At 33.2% G+C, this 22720-nt stretch overlaps 1 protein-coding gene across 4 annotated transcripts in view; it reads right to left on the bottom strand.

Annotated features, from left to right (window-relative positions):
* LOC106880872 (uncharacterized) overlaps nt 1-22720 on the bottom strand; it is a 281292-nt gene that overhangs the window by 161404 nt on the left and 97168 nt on the right. For all 4 annotated transcript variants that reach the window (XM_052969997.2, XM_089356238.1, XM_089356235.1 and 1 more), the window contains exon 3: nt 17004-17092. In XM_052969997.2, the coding sequence (XP_052825957.1) occupies nt 17004-17092 (89 nt within the window). The remainder of the gene's footprint in view (nt 1-17003; nt 17093-22720) is intronic.

The following is a 22720-nucleotide window of genomic DNA, read 5'->3' as shown; positions in this document are numbered from 1 at the left end:
TCAGAATGTGAAGTCAGATAAAATACCACTAAACATTTTGCTCAGCATGGTAATGATACTGCTAGCTGGCTGTAAATATCAAGTCCCTCCCTAGTGAGAAATGCCCCGTCCACCCTAGACTAGAGAACAGCAAGCTCAGGATTAGAGGTGCACAGATTTTGAGACACAAGACAATCTAGAGAAGGAAAGCATGGAAAATTGTAAGATCCTTCAGCCGGAAACAGATTCGTCACCAGCAAAGCAATAGCACCCTGCTGAAGAGTATGATTTTAGCAAGGTTTGAACTTACAACCATATCTTATGAAGGAACAAAAAAAAAAAAAATTAACTAGTTTAAAATCCGTTCAAGTAATGAAGTAAAAACACCTCAAAGAAATTGAATGAAAGTAAAAAACAAAAATCATTGAACCTCCTACAGAAATGTTATTCCAACTGGATTCCCAGCATCCTCAGCTAAGAACACACCAACTAATCATTTTATGACCATATTTATAATGAAATTCTCCATCATTAAGCTGGTTTTTGAAACATAACAAAAGTTCTTTGATAAAATTACAATAAACTTAAACGCATCAAAATGGCCAAATTTGCATTTTAGAACTAGGGCAGTCTCAGATAGGCTGATACCAAAAAGGTTATAACCGGTAATGTGTTGCTGATATAATAATCATTTGTGATAAGACTAAACGATGATCTAAATTTTATTAAAAAAAAAAAATATTATAGCCCCAAAATAGCTGTAACTATTATCTGGCATTTGTATTTGGTTTGCAAGATCCTTGATGTGAACTCGTGTATTGAAAGAGATTTCATTGTATCTCAGAAGAGTCATCACGCCAATAAATTCACACACACACACACACAGAGGTTATATTTTACTTCTTTGTTTGTTATTTGTGAATTGGTAAACTAATTAACTAATGATTGTTTGATTAATTACTTGGTTAATCAATCAGTCAGGCTCGTCAAAGTCCGTTCGTTACCATTCGCAACCTCATCAGAGAATGCCCTCTCTACTCGAAGTCTGCTTCAGGTATTATTTGGCTACACACCTTTTAATATTGAATATATATTTGAGGCAGCGAGCTAGCAGAATCATTAACATGCCAGGTCAAATGCTTAGTGGCATATCGTCTGTCTTTAAGCTCTGAGTTCAAATTTCACCAAGGTCAACTTTGCCTTTTGTCCTCTCAGGGTTAATAAAACAAAACCAATTTATAATCAACTGGGGTTGATTATAATCAACCTACCCCCTACCTTGAAATTGCTGGACTCGTGCCAAAATTCGATACCAATATTGAATATCTACTTATACTTTTTCAGAGTCACCAGAACATTTTAGGATATTTTTTTTCCATCAATTCAATACAGGTAATATAAATCAAAAGGTGTGCCTACTTTCTGAAGGCTAATGTTTTATCAATGTAGCTACTCCAACTTCTTAGAACCACTAATAATTTATGCAGTCATATAGTAGTAGTGGCAGATGTCAGAGTTAAGCAATAATCTGTTCGGTTGTATAGCAACAGGAAGTGCCAGCATTAAGTTCTAACATGCAGTAGTACAGCAGCATACAGTGTTAGTTTAAGTTTATGCACTAACATGTGAAGTGGTATAGAAGCACAAGGTGTTAGATTAAGCACTAACGTGTGCAGTGGTATAGAAATACAAGTTAATATTTTGAACAGTAAAAAGCTCTGCTTAAAATATTTAAGCAGCTTAACAATAAAAATAACAGACTTTGCCCCCTTTGTTTATCTCCCTGAATCTCTAGCACATGTGCACACGAGCACGCAAAAACACGTGCATGCTGGCACATGTACACATTATAAATTATTTCAACCGATACCTCACTTGTGTCCGATGACCCATTAATATTGAAACTTTCTAAAAGTCACTACATAATGCAGGTTTCAATCCTATTGCATTTGGAATAGCTTGGATTGCTTCATTCAATATTCAGTTCACAAACCATGATTTGTGAATTAAGCCAGTCACCCACAAGAAATGATGGTTGCATGACTTCTAGTGGGTAATGAATGACTTTATTCCAGATAAATCTTAAGAGCTAACAATTCTCTGAAAGAATTACAGGTATCAAATATTTTTTAAAAACTTGATAAGTCAGTCAGTTCAAAAGAAATATAAAAATATCATCTTGTATTAGAAAAATGGAACAAAACCTCATTGTCTTAATTATGAATAAATTTGAATGCTTTACTTAAAGTATCTGTATTATCAATATATAAAATAATTTAACAATGACATTCAATGCTGGGGATAAAATATTTAGTTCAAACTAAGCTATAAATGCAAGATGCTGTTAGTTGTTTGTAGAAGAGGTTGTTATATCAAGCACTACTTTGAAAAATATTTACAAACATAAATGTGTATGTGAAGACTAATATAATTGTGATGGTAAGAATGATGATGACAACAACGATGACGATGATGACAACGATGATGATGATGATGATGATGATAACAGTATTTTTCTAGTAATGTCAACAAATATTTGTAGCTGAAGCCAAACATAGTTTGAAGAAGATCTCAGAGGATTATTCTATGTTGTTTCTGCAGCATCCAAGAATGATTGATATAATTCTGGAAGGGAAGGAACTTTCTGGAATGCTGTATAATCTTTTGTCTCACAGAATATTTTCACTTCTTTCTCTGTGACAATCAAATCAGCCTTCATTGCTTCTGAAGCAAATATAAAAAAAAATAATCTTTCTTTCGTTCATCTGTATTTTTTTCAACACGTGAACAAATGTGTGATACAACAGCACCAATTCAATGTTGGAATGGAAAAAAATATACATAAAATGATTAAAAACCTATAATGATGATGAATCTTCTTTTTTTTTTTATTTGATGAGTTTGTATTATTATTATCAATACTATTATTATTATTATTTTCCATTATATGATGATGGTGTGTTAACTATATAATACACGCTGCTGTGTTAAACTATATAAATTTATGCATCTGTGCAATGTTGTGAACTGTAAGTCCAAAGGGAACATTTAACTGATGCCTTTTCTTTAAACCAGGGAATGCTTTGCTTTTTATTTTTAAACAAAATTTGTTTATCTTTTGTTTTGTTTGAAATAGCTTTCCACAACCAACAAAATTCACCCGCAACAACAGACAATGAGAATATATGTCTGTCATTAAGCAATTTTCCAAACATATATCTGGAAAAGTCCTTTACTTTTGCATCGATTTTGAAGTTGAGATGTCTTTTTATTCTACTTCTTTCTTTTGCTTTTATTTCCTTTATTTCATTTATTTATCAATTTCTTTATTTTCTCTAACCCTAGATTCTTATGAAAACACAACAGATGGTTTGGCTCATTTTCTGACATTTAACCAAAAATGACTCTTTCTTTGAAAAACTGGTGTGTATCTAATCAGCATTGCCAGCAGAGCATGAGAAAAAGTCACTCGTCTAGTAATAGTGGATTTTCAACAATTTCTCTTTAAGTAAACAAATAATAATATAAACAAATAAAATAAATATATAACCAAAAAAAAAAACATCTACTATACTTAAACTTATACAAAAATGAAGAATATTCTAACACTTGTACAGCTTATGGTAACAGGTTCGAAGTCACAGTAGTCAGCATTTTGACCTGGTTTAAGATAAAAACCAACGAGTGTGATGTTCTTTGTTCATTTATTTCCAAGGGCCATGCAAGCATGACAAAATTATGCGTAAACCTCCATTCAAAAGAATCTCACCATCGATTGCAATAAAATATGCACTCGAGTGCAAAATGTGGACTTAACATTTACAGAAAACAGTTGATAATCTGCAATGTTTCCAGCAGAATGTTACACATACAAGTTCTATATAGTGTAAAACCAATATCTGCGGAAACAAAAATATAACAACTGCTGCATAAGCTAGACAATTATCAATAAATACTTGATTTATAAACATTTTTTCTTGTTATTTTGCTTGCTATTCACTAACCAAGAAATAAGTTCCAAAATACACATATTGAACACAGAAGCCTGTATCACATGCCTTATTTACTTTTCTATGACTGAATCCTGAATAATATTTTCCAAGTTGTCTTTCTATTTATTAATCCTTAACCATAGGAAATACTTCATACCATTGTGAGAGCAGAGTCAGCTTGTTTGCAATGTTTGGCCATCATACTAACACAAAAAAAACGTATCTGAAATTGGTTCCATTGTTAAAAGCAGTACCATAACAGTGTGTATTGATGTGGTTAGTTTATAATAACAATATACTGTGACATGGTAGAAAGAAACTTTTCAGATTAGTTCATTAGCAGTTTGTTAGTGTTCATATTTAATAGCAAAATTGATCAGCTAGTAGCAGTGAGTTCATATATTTTAGTCATTCATATTTCTGTTATGGTATTGTAAGTAGTCTACACTGAAGTAGTTTCTTAAAGCCTTCTCAAGAGAGATAGGAAACACCTCCTCCTCCTCCCCCTCCATGCTTGCATGGGTCAGATTTCGTGAGGCATCTTCCAAGCAAGATAATACTTCCCCATGGAGAACAGACATGTTTTATGGTAGACTTGAAGCAAACAACACCACTTGTATGAGAGTGATGCTTGTTTACAACTATCATATGATGGCAAGACAAAAGCACACACAAACATATAAACACACACACACATATATGATTGGCTTCTTATAGTTTCCATCTACCAAATCCATTCACATGGCTTTGGTCAGCCCAGAGATATAGCTGAAAACACTTACCCAAAGTGCTGTGCTGTTCAGTGGGTCTGAACCCAAGATCACATGGTTGAGAAGCAAGCTTCTTATCTACACAACCACACCTGTACTCACATAAACCAAAGATTTTTATTAGCATGTAAGTAAAATTGATGTTCGTATCTTCTGAGTTTCAAACCAGACTTATTGAAAGTTTATCCTTTTATGCAATGACACATGAGATAAGATATTAGTCTCCTCTTAGCTGCAGAGTTGTGAGTTTGTAGCTGAAGGCAGGTGCTGGAGTCATGTTATGGCTAAACTGTTTTTTCCTACTTTAATATATTTGGCATCAAAGAAGCTATGAAAAGAGAACTGAATAATTTTAGTGCTATACTAACTGGAAACTGATATTGTCTATATATAGTACTAAAATTGAATCAGTCCACAAGATAAGTAATGACTTGTTATATCTTCAATTAAACAGTCAACTACTAAACCAAAGAATTTGAAAGTCAACATTTAGAATTCAAATTATAGCTGTGTATAGACTGCACTTATTCAGCCAATACTAATGCTACCATAGAGGAGATGACAAAGGACTAGAGAGTGCTGTGCTAGAAGCTTCAAAAAAGCAGACACTATTTGATGATTATGTATGTGCCCACATATTACAATATTTTACTCACTATAATCTTTATCTATTGCTTATAAAATGCTGGGTTTTTTTTTTATGGAATCCAACAGACAATCTGTAACCATTTACTGACACGATGGAAGATGGCACAGAGAACCTTTTAGCATTCAGATTACTCTGTCAAATGTAATGCTTATTTATTCATACTGTTTTGAATTAATCATGCATTGTTTTGTAGCTTTGCAATTTTGATGGTGTGATTTGTTTATTTTTAGAATGACATTATAGGAAGGTATGGGAAGTTGGATCTGACTGGTTTGAACATAAAACAGGTAAAATATTTGGGCTAGATATGGCCAGCTTTTAAACACTAAAGGGTTAAGTTAATAATTTGAGTAATTAAGAAAATATTTATATCCAACACAGACATATATTGATATAGAAAAAAAATTACACAAAAACCAAAATTAAACCCAGTTTTAATAAAGTAGATTATCTTCAAAAATAAATTTTTAAAAAAATCAGTTTCACTTCAGTATTTCTATATTGTTTAACAGTTGAATGGTTCTAGGAATTCTGTATTGTATTTCCATAAATTCTCAGAATAATATTTTTACAGCCAGAAGCACTTTTTCATGCCTTACATTTGCAATGTTGCAGCTATTTTTATTTATGAGACGTAGTGAAACAAGTAAACCTTCTGCTTTGCCTAAATAGAAAACACAATTCTCAGTGAAAAGGCTTACCTCATGAAATAGGAACCAATAATCCAAAAACCAAATATACAGCTTTGACACTATCATTATATTTTATAATCAGCTATAGATACATGCATGGCAGTGGAGTTAAGAAATTCACTTTGTGACCATGTAGTTTTGGGTTCACTTCCATAGCATGGCACCTTGAACAAGTACCCCCTACTATAGCCTCAGGCTGACCAATACTTTGTAAGTGAATTTGGTAGATGGAAACTGCATCGAAGCCTGTCATATGTGTGTGTGTGTGTGTGTGTGCAATGATGGGGGTCACAAACACACACATATATGAGTGTGTGTGTGTTTGTGACTCCATCATTGCTTGACAACTGGTGTTGTTTTGTTTATGTCTCTGTAAATTAATGGTTTAGTAAAGAATAAATAAATAAAATCAATACAATAAATATTAGACTTAAGAAAAATAGGTACTGGGGTTGATTTGTTTGACTAAACCTTAGAAAGTGGTGCCCCAGCATGACCACAGCCCAATGACTGAAACCAGTAAAAGACATTCAACAGTATATTCATAAATTTCCTCACAAGCTATAAGTAATCTCACCTAATATGACATATTTTTCAAATGAAAATATTATTGTTTTACTTTCACTTTTAAAGTGAAAGTAAATCACTGTTTTACATGCATTTGAATATTTACAAATTTTGTCAACTATGTTCTTTTAGTGAATATTTTAATCTTTCATCCCCTAACATAAAGATGAATCCCTCCCTTTGTCAGGGTTTTTCGTGTTGTGAACTGCACAGTGACCTCAAAAGAGCTGATGGCATGACAAAAGCATGCATCACATGTTGTAAAGTGTTTATCATTAGGAAGGACATCTAGCTGTAGAAACCATGCCAAAGCAAGCACTGGAGTACAATAGTCCTTGGACCCATCAGATTCTGTCACAGCATTCAAGCCATGCCAGGATGGAACATGGACATTAAATGATGCTGCTGCTGCTGATTTATTTTTGTCTTCCACTAAATAACCAATAACGAAATCTTTATTTTATATAGATTTTTCTAATTTTTCAAAAACCAATTGGAGATAATTCTTTAGATTTTTTTTCCTAGATGTCCTTGGAGGAGTCTTTCTTACTAGAAAAAGCCATGTTGATTGATAATCTATACACCGCTTTCAGTATTGTCTGTTGAAATATTAGCTTTAGCTTTCTAGAGAAGCAGCTTTATGCATACAGTATTCATAATGCTAGCATAACCTCAGACATTCCACTCTGGTTTCTTTATCCACTCCATTCTTTAAAACTTCATTGTATTTCCTTAGAATCCTTTTTGCTTTGATTGATCAATGACTAAAAGAAGCCATCAACATAGTTCGGTTATTTGATGATTTCTTATACATTTATTCCCAGTCAGTAGCTTAATATATTCAGATAATATACTGCAAACAGTCTGTTACTGTAGCTACTGTTCTTGCCTCAGATGATGCCAATTCTATCGCAAACACTAACAAAGAATAAAACAAGGAGAGAATTGAGTGCTTTCAAGATAAAGTAGGAGCCACAATCTGGGATTCTATCCAAGTTATAAATCTTTGACTAGGTTGGTTCTCTCAGTGCAACTCTAAAAAGCTGTACAGTGCAATCTTCTAAAAGAAATTCCGGAAAACTACAAATGCAGTATAAACTACTTCTTGTGAAAAGAAGGGAAACAGTTTTATCATACTGCTGAAAAATATTTTCAAGGTATTATATAACAATCAGTTTTTTTAAAACAGTTTTCTACTGAAGTTATAAAAATACAATAAAAGATATTTTATCTTCAAAACTATGCAATGAACAAAAGCAATTTTTTCTCATGGTTGAGCAAAAGTACATTTTAATAATACTACTCACATTTATTTCTGATCTTATTGCTCCTAGGAAAGAAAGCTTCTCCAGACATTTTAGAATTGCCTTTCTTCTCTCCAGATTTCTTAAATCTCTTTTGTTGTTCCTTTGTTAGTGTATAGAAACCATTCTCTGAGAATTCTACTTAGTTTTCCGAATAAAAGGGAAAGACAGCATCCACATCTATAAATAGCTCTCCCTTGGTCTAATTAAGTTTAGAGTCTACGGTTGAGGATGTTTAATGTTTCGGTTAGATTTTAAATTCTGGTCAAGAGGAAGTTCTTTAGGAGGATTTCATAACCCATTTCTTAAGTTGGGGCAGCCAAACAATAATGCCTTATATGATATCATTTGCATTTGGACTTATAGAAACAAGAACATTGTCTTGCTTATAATCAATGAGTTCTACTTGGGCTGATGGTTTAATAAAGTTTTGCTAAGTACACAAAAGAATTTTATAATGCTTTTTTTTATTCCTTACTTTCTATTTCTTGATGTTTGTATATTGTCGACTAAAACAGGGAATACAGCAGTTTCTGTTTTTCTTTAGTTTAGAAATGGTGGCTTTCACCAACTTCATGCTCCTGTATGAAGTCTTTTTAACACTCATATTAAGTTTAGCAAAGGTTGTTGTTTAAACTCAAATCGGCTTAAATTCAGTAGACCTATGATCAGTAACATTTCAGCAGTGTCCACCCATCTTTTTCTTATGTGCAGGGAACTTAATTATATATGCAAACTACACTTCACATAAAAATAAACACACACATTCATATATGATCATACACATGCAAAAGATATGTTTCAGTTATTGTATATATATATATATATATATATATATATATATACTAGTAAAAATACCCGGCGTTGCCCGGGTTAAAGAGAATAATGAAATCTAAAAACGCCGTCTAGACTACGCATCATCTTTATATATAGAGATGTATATACACACATGCACCCAAAAACACGTATATATATATGTATATCAATATAAATATATGAAAGTCAATGAAGTTTCGTAAAAGAAGGTGATCATGTACATACTTTCTTGCTGTTGTGATTATAACACCTCATTGTAAACTATGTTCCTTGTTTTCCCTTGTGGAGCATATACAAATAAGTTTTTTGTTGCTGCCCACTCTTGAGCAGCCAACATATAGTTGTCCATGTGAGAAGCAGGGCTCTTCCAAGAGAAGACCAGCTACAGACAGTGTTTGACCCTGATATTTGTTTATGGACATGGCAAAAGTCACATGAAGGGGGAATTGTAGTCTTCTGAATGTAAAAGGAATGTCTGCTCCTGATGGAGTAAGAGGAATTCTTGGAATAAAGACGTCATCCCCTTTTGCACATCCAGAAAGAATGGTAGCCTCGATAACGTGTGACATCATTTTCTAAATAATGCTCATCTGTTATGTTCGGGTTAAAATTTCATCAACATCAAAAATATATGAATTTTCATTGGGGTTATGGCCGTTATGCAAAGAATATAATTTCCAAATTTCATAAAGATCCATTCAGTACTTTTGACGTAGTTTTGGATAAGAAAACAAATTACTAATGTGTGTGTTTGTGTGCATGTGTATGTGTGTGTAATGGGTGTATATATGTATAGATATCTGTATGCATATATATATGTATATATGTGCACATATTACATGTACATCTATATATATATATACATCTACACATATGTATACATATACATGTATGTATAGATCTATATATATATACGTATACGTGTACATCTATATGTATACATATACATCTCTCTCTCTCTCTCTCTGAAAGTATCTGTCATTACAGTATCGAAATGGTGTACATATACATGTATATGTATACATATACATATCTCTCTCTCTCTCTTTCTGTCTCTCTCTTTCTCTCTCTGTGAAAGTATCTGTCACTACAGTATCGAAATGTGATTGTTTCAGTTAGTGGAATAGTTTCATTTTTAAAGTGAAAGTATTTGACATGAGTGTTTTTGTTTCACTTTTGACACGTAATACTTAAATAGTGGAGGAGATATTATGTTGCCGTGTGCTTGAACTCTGCAAGAAGTTAATAATTTTTTGTTAATAAAACACAACTGGAACCCTAAGTAAGGCATGTGTAAAATTTGAATGAAATTGGTTGCGTAGTTCTCGAGTTTTAGAGATTCACACACACAGACAGACAGACATTCTCATTTTTATATATATATATATATATATATATATATATCAATTTTTTTAAATTAATACTTTTTAAAAATTAATATTTTTATGATGAATGTTTCTTTATCTATATATATAAAAATGAGAATGTGTGTCTGTCTGTCTGTCTGTCTGTCTGTCTGTGTGAATCCCTAAAACTCGAGAATTACGCAACCAATTTCATTCAAATTTTACAGATGCCTTACTTAGGGTTCCAGTTGTGTTTTAGTCAAAAAAAAAATTTTAACTTCTTCCAGAGTTCGAGCCCACAGCAACATAATATTTCCTCCACTATTTAAGTATTACGTGTCAAAAGTGAAACAAAAACACTCATGTCAAATACTTTCACTTTAAAAATGAAACTATTCTACTAACTGAAACAATCACATTTCGATACTGTAATGACAGATACTTTCAGAGAGAGAGAGAAAGAGAGAAAGAGATAGAGAGAGAGAAAGAGAGAAAGAGATAGAGAGAGAGAAAGAGAGAAAGAGATAGAGAGAGAGAAAGAGAGAAAGAGAGAGAGAAAGAGAGAGAGAGAGAGAGAGAGAGAGAGATGTATATGTATACATATAGATGTATATGTACACGTTATTCCACTAACTGAAACAATCACATTTCGATACTTTCAGAGAGAGAGAAAGAGAGAAAGAGAGAGAAAGAGATGTATATGTATACATATACATGTATATGTACACGTATATGCATAGATATATATATATAGATATAGATCTATATGCATACATGTATATGTATACACATGTGTAGATGTATATATATATAGATGTACATGTAATATGTACACATATATACATATATATAGATGCATACAGATATCTATACATATATACACCCATCACACACAAACACATGTACACAAACACACACATTAGTCATTTGTTTTCTTATCCAAAACTACGTCAAAAGTACTGAACGGATCTTTATGAAATTTGGAAATTATATTCTATGTATAACGGCCATAACTCCCATGAAAATTCATATATTTTTGATGTTGATGAAATTTTAACCCGAACATAACAGATGAGCGTTATTTGTAATTCAACGGTACAACAGTGTAAGACTACCCTTTCAGATATACTTTCATTGTGATTTCTGCAATGTGGTGCATAAATTGTCAAGTAAATGAGACGCATCTTTGCCTCCACTGATTCACTTGCAAAGTGTTGAGTAAAATTATTTCGTTGCAGACCTCCTTTGGGTCTTTTTATTATCACTACGACACACATAGTCCCCAGTTGGTAACATTGATTTCAAGGCCCTCCTAGATGAGAGACTGGCATTCCACTTAATGTCTATGTTACATGCTGGCATGGATTGGAGAGTTATTAATGTAGAAATATGGTATCGTAGCTACTAACAGTTGAGGGTTGCGTAGTCTAGACGGCGTTTTTAGATTTCATTATTCTCTTTAACCTGGGTATTTCTGCTAGTAGGATATATTTATATGACATATTATTTAAATTTAAAAATTTTAGATTAAAATCTTAGATAAATATTAATATGGTATATGCCTCACAGCATGGATTTGGACGGGTTCTGAGTTGACTGAGTTGTAGAGTGGTGGTTCGTCTCTGAATTAGTTATATAGATATATATTATATATTATGAAACCCGGCGTAATATTATACCGATTTTTGCCTGTAAGGTTGGAATAAATTTTTATTCCCTAATATTATTACTATATATATATATATATATATATATATATATATATATAATGACAGGAAAGAGGAAAACAGCCAAGGAGACCAACACAAAGAAAGATAATCAATGCAGAACTTAGTGTTCGAATACTTTAAAAAAAAGGCTAAAAGAAATGTAAAACAACTGGAAAGAATGTGAAATAATCAATGGGTTGATTAAACTGCGATAATTCCCTTTCAGCAGAAACAACACACCTATTCCTTCTGATAGACCAAACTTTTCTCTTTACATAGTATCATTATTCATAGTAACAATATGAGTTGAACACTTTAGCTTTCCAATTACTCTGTCAAATGTAATTGCTTATTTATTCCCATTGTTTTGAATTAATCATACATTATCTTGTAGATTCAAGATTTTGATAATGTGAATGTTTATTTTTAGAAATTGTTGAGTAGGCGTGAGAAGCTGGATCTGGCCAGATTGAACATAAAACAAGTGTGAGAGGCCAGATCTGAATATAAATAAGCCAGATATGGCCGGTTTAAATGCTGGTTTTATTAAGAAGATTTCTGAACTGTACTTTTGTTTTTAAATCAAGGGATATTGTTAACTGCAGATCTTATAAAAGAGAAAAAGAAGATGTTCATATTCAGATGTTCCACCATACTAGTACATTGGCACTGCCTTAACTTTCCCAAATAACGACTGCAACTAAAAGTTGCAGCCATTATCTGAGTGAACATGGATTCCTCAAGTGAATATGAGGAATTCCTTATGGGTTACAAATTTGAATTACTTTTATTTTGTCCCATACCCAATTCTCAAATAATGTATTTGTAAATGCAATTTAAATTTAGGTTTAAACAAAAAAAAAATATAATAAATAACTGAATAGGAGATTTAAAAAGACAAGAAAAAAATAGATTACTACCATGATTGCAATGAAAATTTTAAGGAAAAAATATATTTTAAAAAACTGTATATGAGAAAAAAGCCAAATCTATTTGTGAAAATTAATGTTTAAATGAAGAATTCCTAAGCTGCCAAAGAAAGGACAGTTATTAACTCAGCACATCAGCTTCTTGTTAATCAACACCAAAGTGACATGCAAAGAAAATGCTCAGCTGCAAAGAAATTTGTATTTATTTTGCTTGTCTCTAGGGAGTAAGACCACTTAGTTTGTCACCAAGCACAACATCGAAAATAGAATAACTAATAAATAAATAAAACAACTTGTCAAAATATAAAATAATTAAAGAAATCTTGATAAAACCTGTTCATTCCCTGTGTGATACAGAGTAATTATTTAAAACATAGTTTGAGTACATTATGCAGCTTACATACAGAAAGAAAACCTCAAATAATTTTCAATTTTCAGTCTTGAGAAAATGGAAGTTGCTTGTTAATATTCCTTTATTTACAAGAAGGAAATTTAACTGACCATTATGGACTATTCTATTTGTATTTTTGTTGTTTCAAGCAGGCCAGTTTCACCCAAACAACAATTTTGAACCTGGGTAAACCAATTCCTTTTAACCTTTTTGTTACCATGCTTCTGTTGGTTTTAATTATTTTTGAAAATGACAAAGAATTTCATAAAATAACTTTGTTGTTATTATTAAAGCAGTGAGTGAGCAGAATCATTAGCTTACTGAGTGAAATGCTTCACGGCATTTTGCCCCTCTTCATGTTCTGAATTCAAATTTCACCAAGGTTGACTTTTGGGGGTCAATGAATTAAGTACCAGTTGAGCACTGGGGTCAATGTAATCAATAAGCCTCCTACCCCAAAATTTCAGGCCTTGTGTCTATAGTGGAAAGGATTACTAAGGTGGTGTTGGAATATAAACTAACATGGGATATTGGTTTCAAATTTTGGCACAAGGCCAGCAATTTTAGGGGAGAATTTCAAAATGAATCTATTAAATGATGAAAGTCTCAAATTCCAGTCCCAATCTTTTTAAACAATAGTAAAATAGCTAACAAGGATGTAGTCATTATTGTTAAGACAAAAGCTAAGGCAATACGTTCTGATTAACAATAAAACACGAAAGGAAAAATGCCTATTAATTCAGGTGTAAGCTGTTTTGTTTAACATTCAGTCACAATTTTAATGATGAACACATGAGGGAAAAAAAACAAAAAAACTGTTGCATAGTTTTTATTGTTCTAGCAGTTGGCTATGAAATACATTTTTGTTAATTGCTTAAAAGTTTCTGTATGGGAGCATCATTGTAAGCAGGTTTATTAGTAACACCTTTTTGTTCATTAGTAACACCTTTTTCCTTATTAGCAACAACTACTTTCAGCTAGACTAGTGGGTCTCAACCATTTTTTGCCTGTGGGTCTCCTTTGATTCCCATTTTACTCCTGTAGCCATTTGAAGTTTTAAAAAAATCCCATTATATTTTTATAATTAAATATTATTAGGAATTGTATAAAAAAATATTGTAAAGAATATTTGCCAACATAGTGTGAGAGTCCTGGTTATGACAAATGTTACTGTCCTAACCAGGACTGCCACATTGTGTTAGCAAATAATCTTTATTCTAGAGTACTGTTGAGAGATTTAGAAATAATAATTTTTCTATTCATAAAAAAAATATTGTTAAAATATTTTGTGTACTGTAGAAGTGTGACTGATTTATTTCACATAATTTTTTAACGACCTGAGTATGCAACTGGTACTTAATTTATTGACCTCGAAAGGATGAAAGGTAAAGTCGACCTCGGTGGAAAGTGTATGTGCAGATATTCTTTTCTAATCTAGGCACAAGGCCCAAAATTTTTGGGGAGGGGGCCAGTTGATTAGATTGACCTCAGTATGCAACTGGTACTTAATTTATTGACCCCCAAAAGGATGAAAGGCAACATCGACCTCAGCGAAATTTGAACTCAGAACGTAAAGAGACAATATACTGCTAAGCATTTTGCCTGGCATGCTCACAATTTTGCCACCTGCTTGCTGCTTTTACCTGCACCTATATTACCTAAGTAATAATAATACAAACAAAATAATTGAAGAAACATTGCAAAATACTTTTGCTTTCTCGAGTTTGAAACTGAATCCTAGGCTCTTGAAATAATGGTAATGCGGACAACTTCATTGTGTTGTCAAGCCAAACACAGTTTTATTGTTAGATTGACTTTGATAAACTTAGTTAAAAACAGACTCTGGAGTGACAGGGGAAGTCACTAAGTCATTGAAAAGATAACGAACTGTGGTGAAAGAACTTTGACTAACAAACAGCTAACTGAGTGTTTAACCAACACATTAAATGATCAATTAGTTAGTTGGTTAGATATTTAACAAATTCGCTAACAATAAAGAAGTGGTATTGAACCAGTGCATGTGTTACTATAGACATAATGACCTTCCCAAGGCACAACAAAATTTAGGTCAGTTATATACCACTAACTCAGAAATATTATTTAAGTATTATGAGTTTATAAATTGTTAATTGGTAATAAAAAAAAAATCAGGTATGGCTGTGTGGTTAAGAAGCTTGCTTTGTAAGCACATGGTTTCAGGTTCAGTTCTACTATGTGGCACATTGGGCAGGTGTTTTCTACTATAGCCCTGAGTCAACTAAAGCCCTGTGAGTGAATTTGGTAGATGGAAACTGTGTGGAAGCCTGTCATAAACGTGTGTGTGTGTGTGTCTGTGTATGTATTTTTCTCGGTGTTTGTGCTTGGCCCCTTACCACTTGACAACAGGTGTTAGTTTGTTTACATCACCCATAACTTAGAAGTTAGGCAAACGTAACCAATAGAACAAGTCCCCTTGTCAACATCATTTAACATCATTTTCTCCATGCTGGCATGGGTTGGATGGTTCGACAAGAGCTGGTGAGCTAGAGGACTGCACCCAACTCCAATGTCAGCTATGGCATGGTTTCTACGGCTGGATGCCCTTCCTAATGCTAATCACTTTACAGAGTATCTTGTGGTGCTTTTTGCATGGCACTGGTATCAGCAAGGCCACCAAGTTACTTATAAGATCTCTCAACTAAAAAAAAAAAAGTACTGGGGTTGATCTACTTGACTAAACCCTTTAATGCAGTACCCCAGCATGGCCACAGTTCAATGGTTGGAACAAGTAAACGATAAAAAATAAAGGAAAATTGCAAAATAATTTTGTTGTCTTGAATATGAAACCAAGTCTATTTAGATGATGATGAAAGCCTCAAATTCCATCTTTTAAAACAATACTAATGCATCCAAAAGGACTACTTATTAATGTCAAGGTAACATTCGGGTATTTGTATTTGGGTAGATTTTTGCATCCACAAGTAAGGCAAGAGTTAAGGCAATACCTTCTGATTAATAAGAAAAATAAACATTTAATTAAATTAGGTGTAAGCTGTTCTTGTTCTGTTTAATATTCAGTTGCAATTTTAATGAGGAACACATGACAGCATAAAAACAGAAACAAACTGTTGCATAGTTTGTTTCTAGTGTTCCGACAGTTGGCTATAAAAAATATTTTTGTTAATTACTTAAAAGTGTGCATGTTATTGTAAGCTTGTTTGTTAGTTTACGTGTAAGTATATAAGCTGTGTGTTAAAATACAAAAGAGAATATTAAATGCTTTGCTTTCCTATTGGCTGAGCATTTGTCATCTCAGAATGTTTACTCAGAACTGTGTGTGTGTGTGTGTGTGTGTGTGTGTGTGTGTAAATATATATATATTTATATATTTTCGAAGTATTGGTGTCTGATACTAGCACGAAATTTCAAATGCAGTCAATCAAGCAAATAATTGACAAATATTCAAAAGCTGTACATGGAAACATATGGCTCCAGTAATAAGAAAATTAATGAAATTTACCATTGGAAACATATGGGTATTATTGGCACAGTAAAGCAAGTTGTCACCAGTCACCAGATGAGCTGAATTTGTGTGAATAATAATTCAGAGAACCTGATAAATTGGTATAAGTCTGGTGACATAATCAAAGCAAGTTTCAATAGTAAAATTTAACTGCGGTGCTAATTACTGATTGCTGGATTTATTCATGCAAAGCTATTAAATTAAGACTCCAGGATGTGTATGTGGGTAATACTTTATAATTAAGAGGGAAAGTATGGAGAATAAATTAACTGAAAACAGGTGTCTTCTGTAAAGCTATTAGTATAACAACTACAAAATTTTAACACGTTGGAAATGAATTTGGAAAAAAAACCTTACTTTTCTGCCAGAATCTTCTGTAATGACACTTGAATAAAATGAGGATGGATGTTGAATACCTGGACCACTAAAACTGCCATGGTGACTGTCTGGAATCAGAAACCAAAAAGATGATTGTTATTAGTTGCTTTTTTTAAAATTACAAAACTTTATAAAGAAGAAACTTAATAGAAAAAAATAAACAGGTAAATACAAAATAAAATTCTATATTCTACTTTCATAACCCTTGTTTGTAAAGACAACACAATTATATTTAAAATTTGAAATGTTGGGTAAATATCATCTGCTTGTGAAAAGACAGAGCTAAAATAATATGTACAATTATTGAAGAAAGCAACAAAATATATGTAAAGGAAACGCAAATTTTCATATAAGTGAAGATTAATCATCATCATTTAGAATCCACTTTTTCATGCTGGCATAGGTACCAGTTGCGTACTGGGGTCGATCTAATTGACTGGCCCCCTCCACAAAAATTTCAGGCCTTGTGCCTAGAGTAGAAAAGATTATTTTTACCTATTTTCAAGTAAATATTTCCCCAGACATGTTTTTCACAGATTATTGGAAATGAACAATCTTGTTTGTATGGCAATGATAGTCATAATGTCTAGACAAGGGTATTCACACACACACACACCACTACATAAAATGGGCTTCTCTCAGTTTCTATCTCAGTTAGCCTGGGGCTAGAGCAGAAGACATTTGCTCAAGGTACCATGCAGCGAGACTGGACCCAAGGCCACATGGTTGGGAAGCAAGCTTCCTAACCACACGACCATACCTAGTTTAAGTTGAAACAGAGGAAGTTGCTTAAATATGTGTGTGACCATTTATAATTTTTTCCTTCCCAGCACTGAATAATTCTTAACAAAAAATTCCCTTTTGCCACAGAAGATGATCACTTTCTTTTATTCTTTTACTTGTTTCAGTCATTTGACTGCAACCATGCTGGAGCACCGCCTTTAGTCAAACAAACTGACTCAAGGATTTATTTTTTGTAAGCCTAGTATTTATTCTATCGGTCTGTTTTTTTTGCTGAATCGCTTAGTTATGGGGGACGTAAACACACCATCATCGGTTGTCAAGGGGTGGTGGTGGTGGTGGGGCAAGCACAGACACACACACACATATATATGAAGAGCTTCTTTCAGTTTCCGTTTACCAAATCCACTCACAAGGCTTTGGTTGGCCTGTGGCTATAGCAGAAGACACTTGCCCTAGGTGCCACGCAGTGGAGCTGAACCCAGAACCTTGTGGTTGGGAAGCAAGCTTCTTACCTCACAGCCACTCCTGCGCCTAAGTTCACAATTTTAACAAAGAAAGCGTTGAGCAAGGAGAACATCGACAATTTTGATAGACATGGCAGAAAGTTAAGATCATAGAAGCTGGAAACCCTTTTCTACTCCCTCTTTCTGTAAATGAAATATAAAGATAATTCAAAGAGAAAAAAAAAAAAAAAACCCACCTTCCAAACCACAAGTCAGTTTGACAGAGATGTATTATATACCCAACTACACTACCCGCAATTTTCAACTTCAACTAAGGAGACGGCGATTGGAAGGTTTTTAATGGGAAATAGCGATAGGATAGAAGCTGATAGTTTACCCCTTTGGTTATTGCGTCTCCAGAAAATTTCTATTCAAGTAGAAGAAATTGAATTTGAAAGGTTACAAACGGGACCAAGTATACCAATCAGTTACATAATTTGAGGCATAAGAGATGCAGAATCAAATTTAAATTGAAGAGACTGAAATGTTTACACAGGCATACTGGTTTAAGGTTTACTTGTAAAATGAAGAAATTACATAATAAATTGATTTTATCTCTGCAAACTTTCTGAAGGTAAACATTTCACTTGCATGTGATGTAAATATTTACCATCTCCAGATCCTTTAAACAGTGCAATTTTCTGCTTAAAGTGGCTCTCTTGCACAAGTTAATGTTACAATTTTACATAAGAAGTTCTTCTCAAGTTAACAACAACATGTTGAAAATGGCAAAGATTGTGATGGTGGTGATGATAATGGTTATGATGGTGAATGGCAGTGGTGGTGGTGGTGGTAGTGGTGGTGGTGGTGGTGGTGGTGGTGTGTTGGTGAAGTTAAATTGAAGAAAACACAACTGATTATATATTACGGTTCCATCAATGCAAACACCAAACAGTAGTAAATGGTGACAAAACAACACTCTGACATTCTACATTAAAACTCATTTATCCTCGCCAGACAGGATGGAATGGTAACAACAATAAACAGTAATGCTTAATGCGAATGACTCCATCGTCTTCGATACCAATAATTGGTGTGGAAGATTTTTAATAAAAAAATAAAACTTTTAAGTAAACTCAGTTTTCAATTCATTTTTCTTTCAACATTTTCTTATATGAGTCTGTAGAGTTTTGAATAGAAGTTAGGAAATATTCCATTTAGTAGTTTTACAGACTTTCAAAATCTAAATTAAGGAATTTGCATCTTTGATGCCTTTGAAATTCTATATATTCATCTATTAGGATTATCATCATCATCATTTAATGCACACTTTTCTATGCTAGCATTGGTCAGATGGAATTTGTTGAGGCAGATTTTTTAAGGCCATATAGCATTCCTCTCACCAACACTCACCTGTTTCTAAGCAAGATAATATTTCCCTATGGCCAGGTTTTTCACAGAAAATCGGAAACAAACAATCTAGGTTGTTTGGCAGTGGTACTTGCTTACAAACAACAAAGTCAAGACATGGGCGCACTCACACACACGCACAATGTGCTTCTTTCAGTTTCTATCTACCAAATCCACTCGCAAGGCTTTGGTCAGCCCAGGGTTATAGTAGAAAACACTTGCCCAAGATGCCATGCAGTGGGACCAAATTCATGGTAGAGGCCTTGGCCTTGGTCTCGGGACCACTCATGTCTAGAAACTGGGGTTGGGAGTAAGCAAGGGCATGCTCCCCGTAGAAAATCCAGCTCCAAAAAAGCATCATGATAGCAAAGGAGAATGGGCACCAGCCAGCCAGCCCAAATGCAGAGGTGGGCTGCACTTGCCTACCTTGGTTGCTATGGCACTGAGGTAGATCCGGCCACCCTGTTAACGGGGAGAAAACCCAGATTTAAAACGCTGGATGATGATGATGACACATAAGATAATACAATTCCAAACATCCCTAAAAGAAAAAAAAAGGGATGGTCACAGTTGGAATGCCTTTGATTATAGGTCTGCTTGATTAAGATTGATCTATTGCTACACAGCAACTCACTGGTGCATACAAAATTATATTAAATCAGACAAAAGCATGGTTTTTTCAAAGAGTTAGTCCTGCAAGCCATTTCAAAATATTCAATTGGCTATCTTCGAAGTCACTGGTTTGTGTTGCTAGAGATGACTAAATGTTATTTAACAATGACAATAACAAATTTTGTTTCAACGTTCTTGCTTCAGCTCATAACAGCCATGAACTGGCTCCATTTGATGTCAGTAACCATGGGAAAATGGATATTAAAAGAAATAAGTACAATGGTGATGATGATGATAATGATGCTGATGATGATGATGATGATGACAATAATAATGATGTTAATGATGGTGATGATGACAATATGATGATGATGATAATGACAATGTGATGAACTAAGTAATGGAAATGTTGTAATTTTTCCAAATTAAGTTGGCAGGTGTTATACTGATAATTGTACCAAATATTCTTTTTTTTTTTTTTAAACAGAAGTTAAACGAGGATTGATTAGATCAAGCACACGTTGAGCCTGAACTCAAGTTACGAATTTCAGCTGCATTTTTTTTTTTTTTTTGTTTGATAGAAATTAGTCAAGAGTGATAAAAAAAAAAGTTTCACATCTTTTTTTAATATAAATACTCTCACCATTTTAGAAACTACAGAAAATAATAATTATCGAAATACAAATTATCCAAGTTGCTCGAAAACTTTAACATTTTTCAATATTGAAATTATTAAGCTATAGCTAAACAATGAATTCTGAAGTTTCCATTTTTTTTTTTTTTTGATTTTTCTTTAATTTTAATGTATTTTGGTTATATCTTTTATCTTTTACTTGTTTCAGTCATTTGACTGCGGCCATGCTGGGGCACCGTCTTGAAGGAATCGACAACATGACTTTTTTTTTAAAGCGTAGTACTTATTCTATCGGTCTCTTTTGCTGAACCACTAAGTTACAGAGATGGAAACACACCAACACCATTTATCAAGTGGGGATGGGAGGCAAACACAGATACATACATCAATATATACATACATTATACATACACAAACACACACACACACACACACACACACACAATGGGTTTCTTTCAGTTTCCATCTACCAAATCCACTCACAACATTTTGGTTGGCCTGAGGCTAAAGAAGACACTTGTCCAAGGTGCCACAGAATGAGACTGAACCCATAACCATGTGGTTGGGAGTTAAGCTTCTCACCACACAACCATGTCTGCACCAATTAGTATAGAAATATATAATGCATGCAGATATATTACAACAACACTACATGCTGCAGATGGAAAAGGACAGCCAGTAAAGTATTTTAACACATATTCACTGAAAAATCTAACCACCATTTATGGGTTAAGTTTATGGCTGTCATAGTTAGTTAAAAACATTTGAAGTTTATTTTTAAAGCTTTATCTTTTTTTCGAAAAATTTTTGATGCATTTCAATAATATAGTATACAAATATATCATACAAGCAAATCTTCAGACTGCAGTTGGGAAAGAGCAGCAGGGCAAATATTTTAATATGTATTTTACTGAAGTATAACCACCATGTATGGGGTTAAGCTCATGCCTGTCATAGCTAGTTAAAAACATTAATGGACAAAGGAAGGCATGTGTGTGTCAAATTGTTGTAGATATTTTATATTGAATTATGATAGAAGATAGAAAAACATTCTCAGATAAAACCTTACAAAAAAAGTATTACATGACATTCATCCAATGTTTAAAAACATTTCTTCAAACATCAAAGGAAGGTGATGTAATTCTGTCTTTGATATGAAATATTGGGTTGGTCTATGTTCAGGGAGAATATGTAAAGAATTAAGTATAACTTTTTAGAATCAAACCAAAATACAAATGCTGAGAATAACTGTCAGCAATTGGAAAATTTCTAGCTAAGTTCTTAAAAATAAGCACCTATAGCTTATATCTAAAAAGCCATTGTTTTTGATCAGGACAAAAACCTGACTAGATATTTTGGAGATGTTTCTGTAAACATTAATGGAACACAACAAAAATTCTCTGTTCGGTGTTCTCTCTAGACTTGGCACCAGTCATTCTGATTGGTACAGACTTAACTTATAAGTTAAAAAGAAATCTAAAGCATTTATGAATGCCAAAATAGTCGTGATGTTCTTGGATAAAAGATGATTTTAATAAGAAATATGCATCAGTAATCTGCTCTTATAAAACTACAAAAAGTGCTTTTTGGGGTATTTTTTTTTTTATGTGGGCTGCAGTAGAGATGGAGTAGGTTGTGTTAAAATGTCAGTGTAACCCAGCATTGAACTCCGAGGCGAAAATTTTAACTGCTTACATTTTAATTAATGATTTTTTTTTCTCTATTTTCATTTGATAAAATGCTTTTACATCCTTTTAGGTAATATGAACCAAATTAAATTAAAATTTATGCTAACAGAAAAATAATATATATATTTGGTGTTTGTATTTGGTTTCCAAGATTCTTGAAGTGAA

Source organism: Octopus bimaculoides, chromosome 8 (genome assembly GCF_046866305.1).
Source record: "Octopus bimaculoides isolate indiv1 chromosome 8, ASM4686630v1, whole genome shotgun sequence".
NCBI lineage: Eukaryota > Metazoa > Mollusca > Cephalopoda > Octopoda > Octopodidae > Octopus > Octopus bimaculoides.
This window is presented reverse-complemented; position numbering and strand designations above follow the sequence as displayed.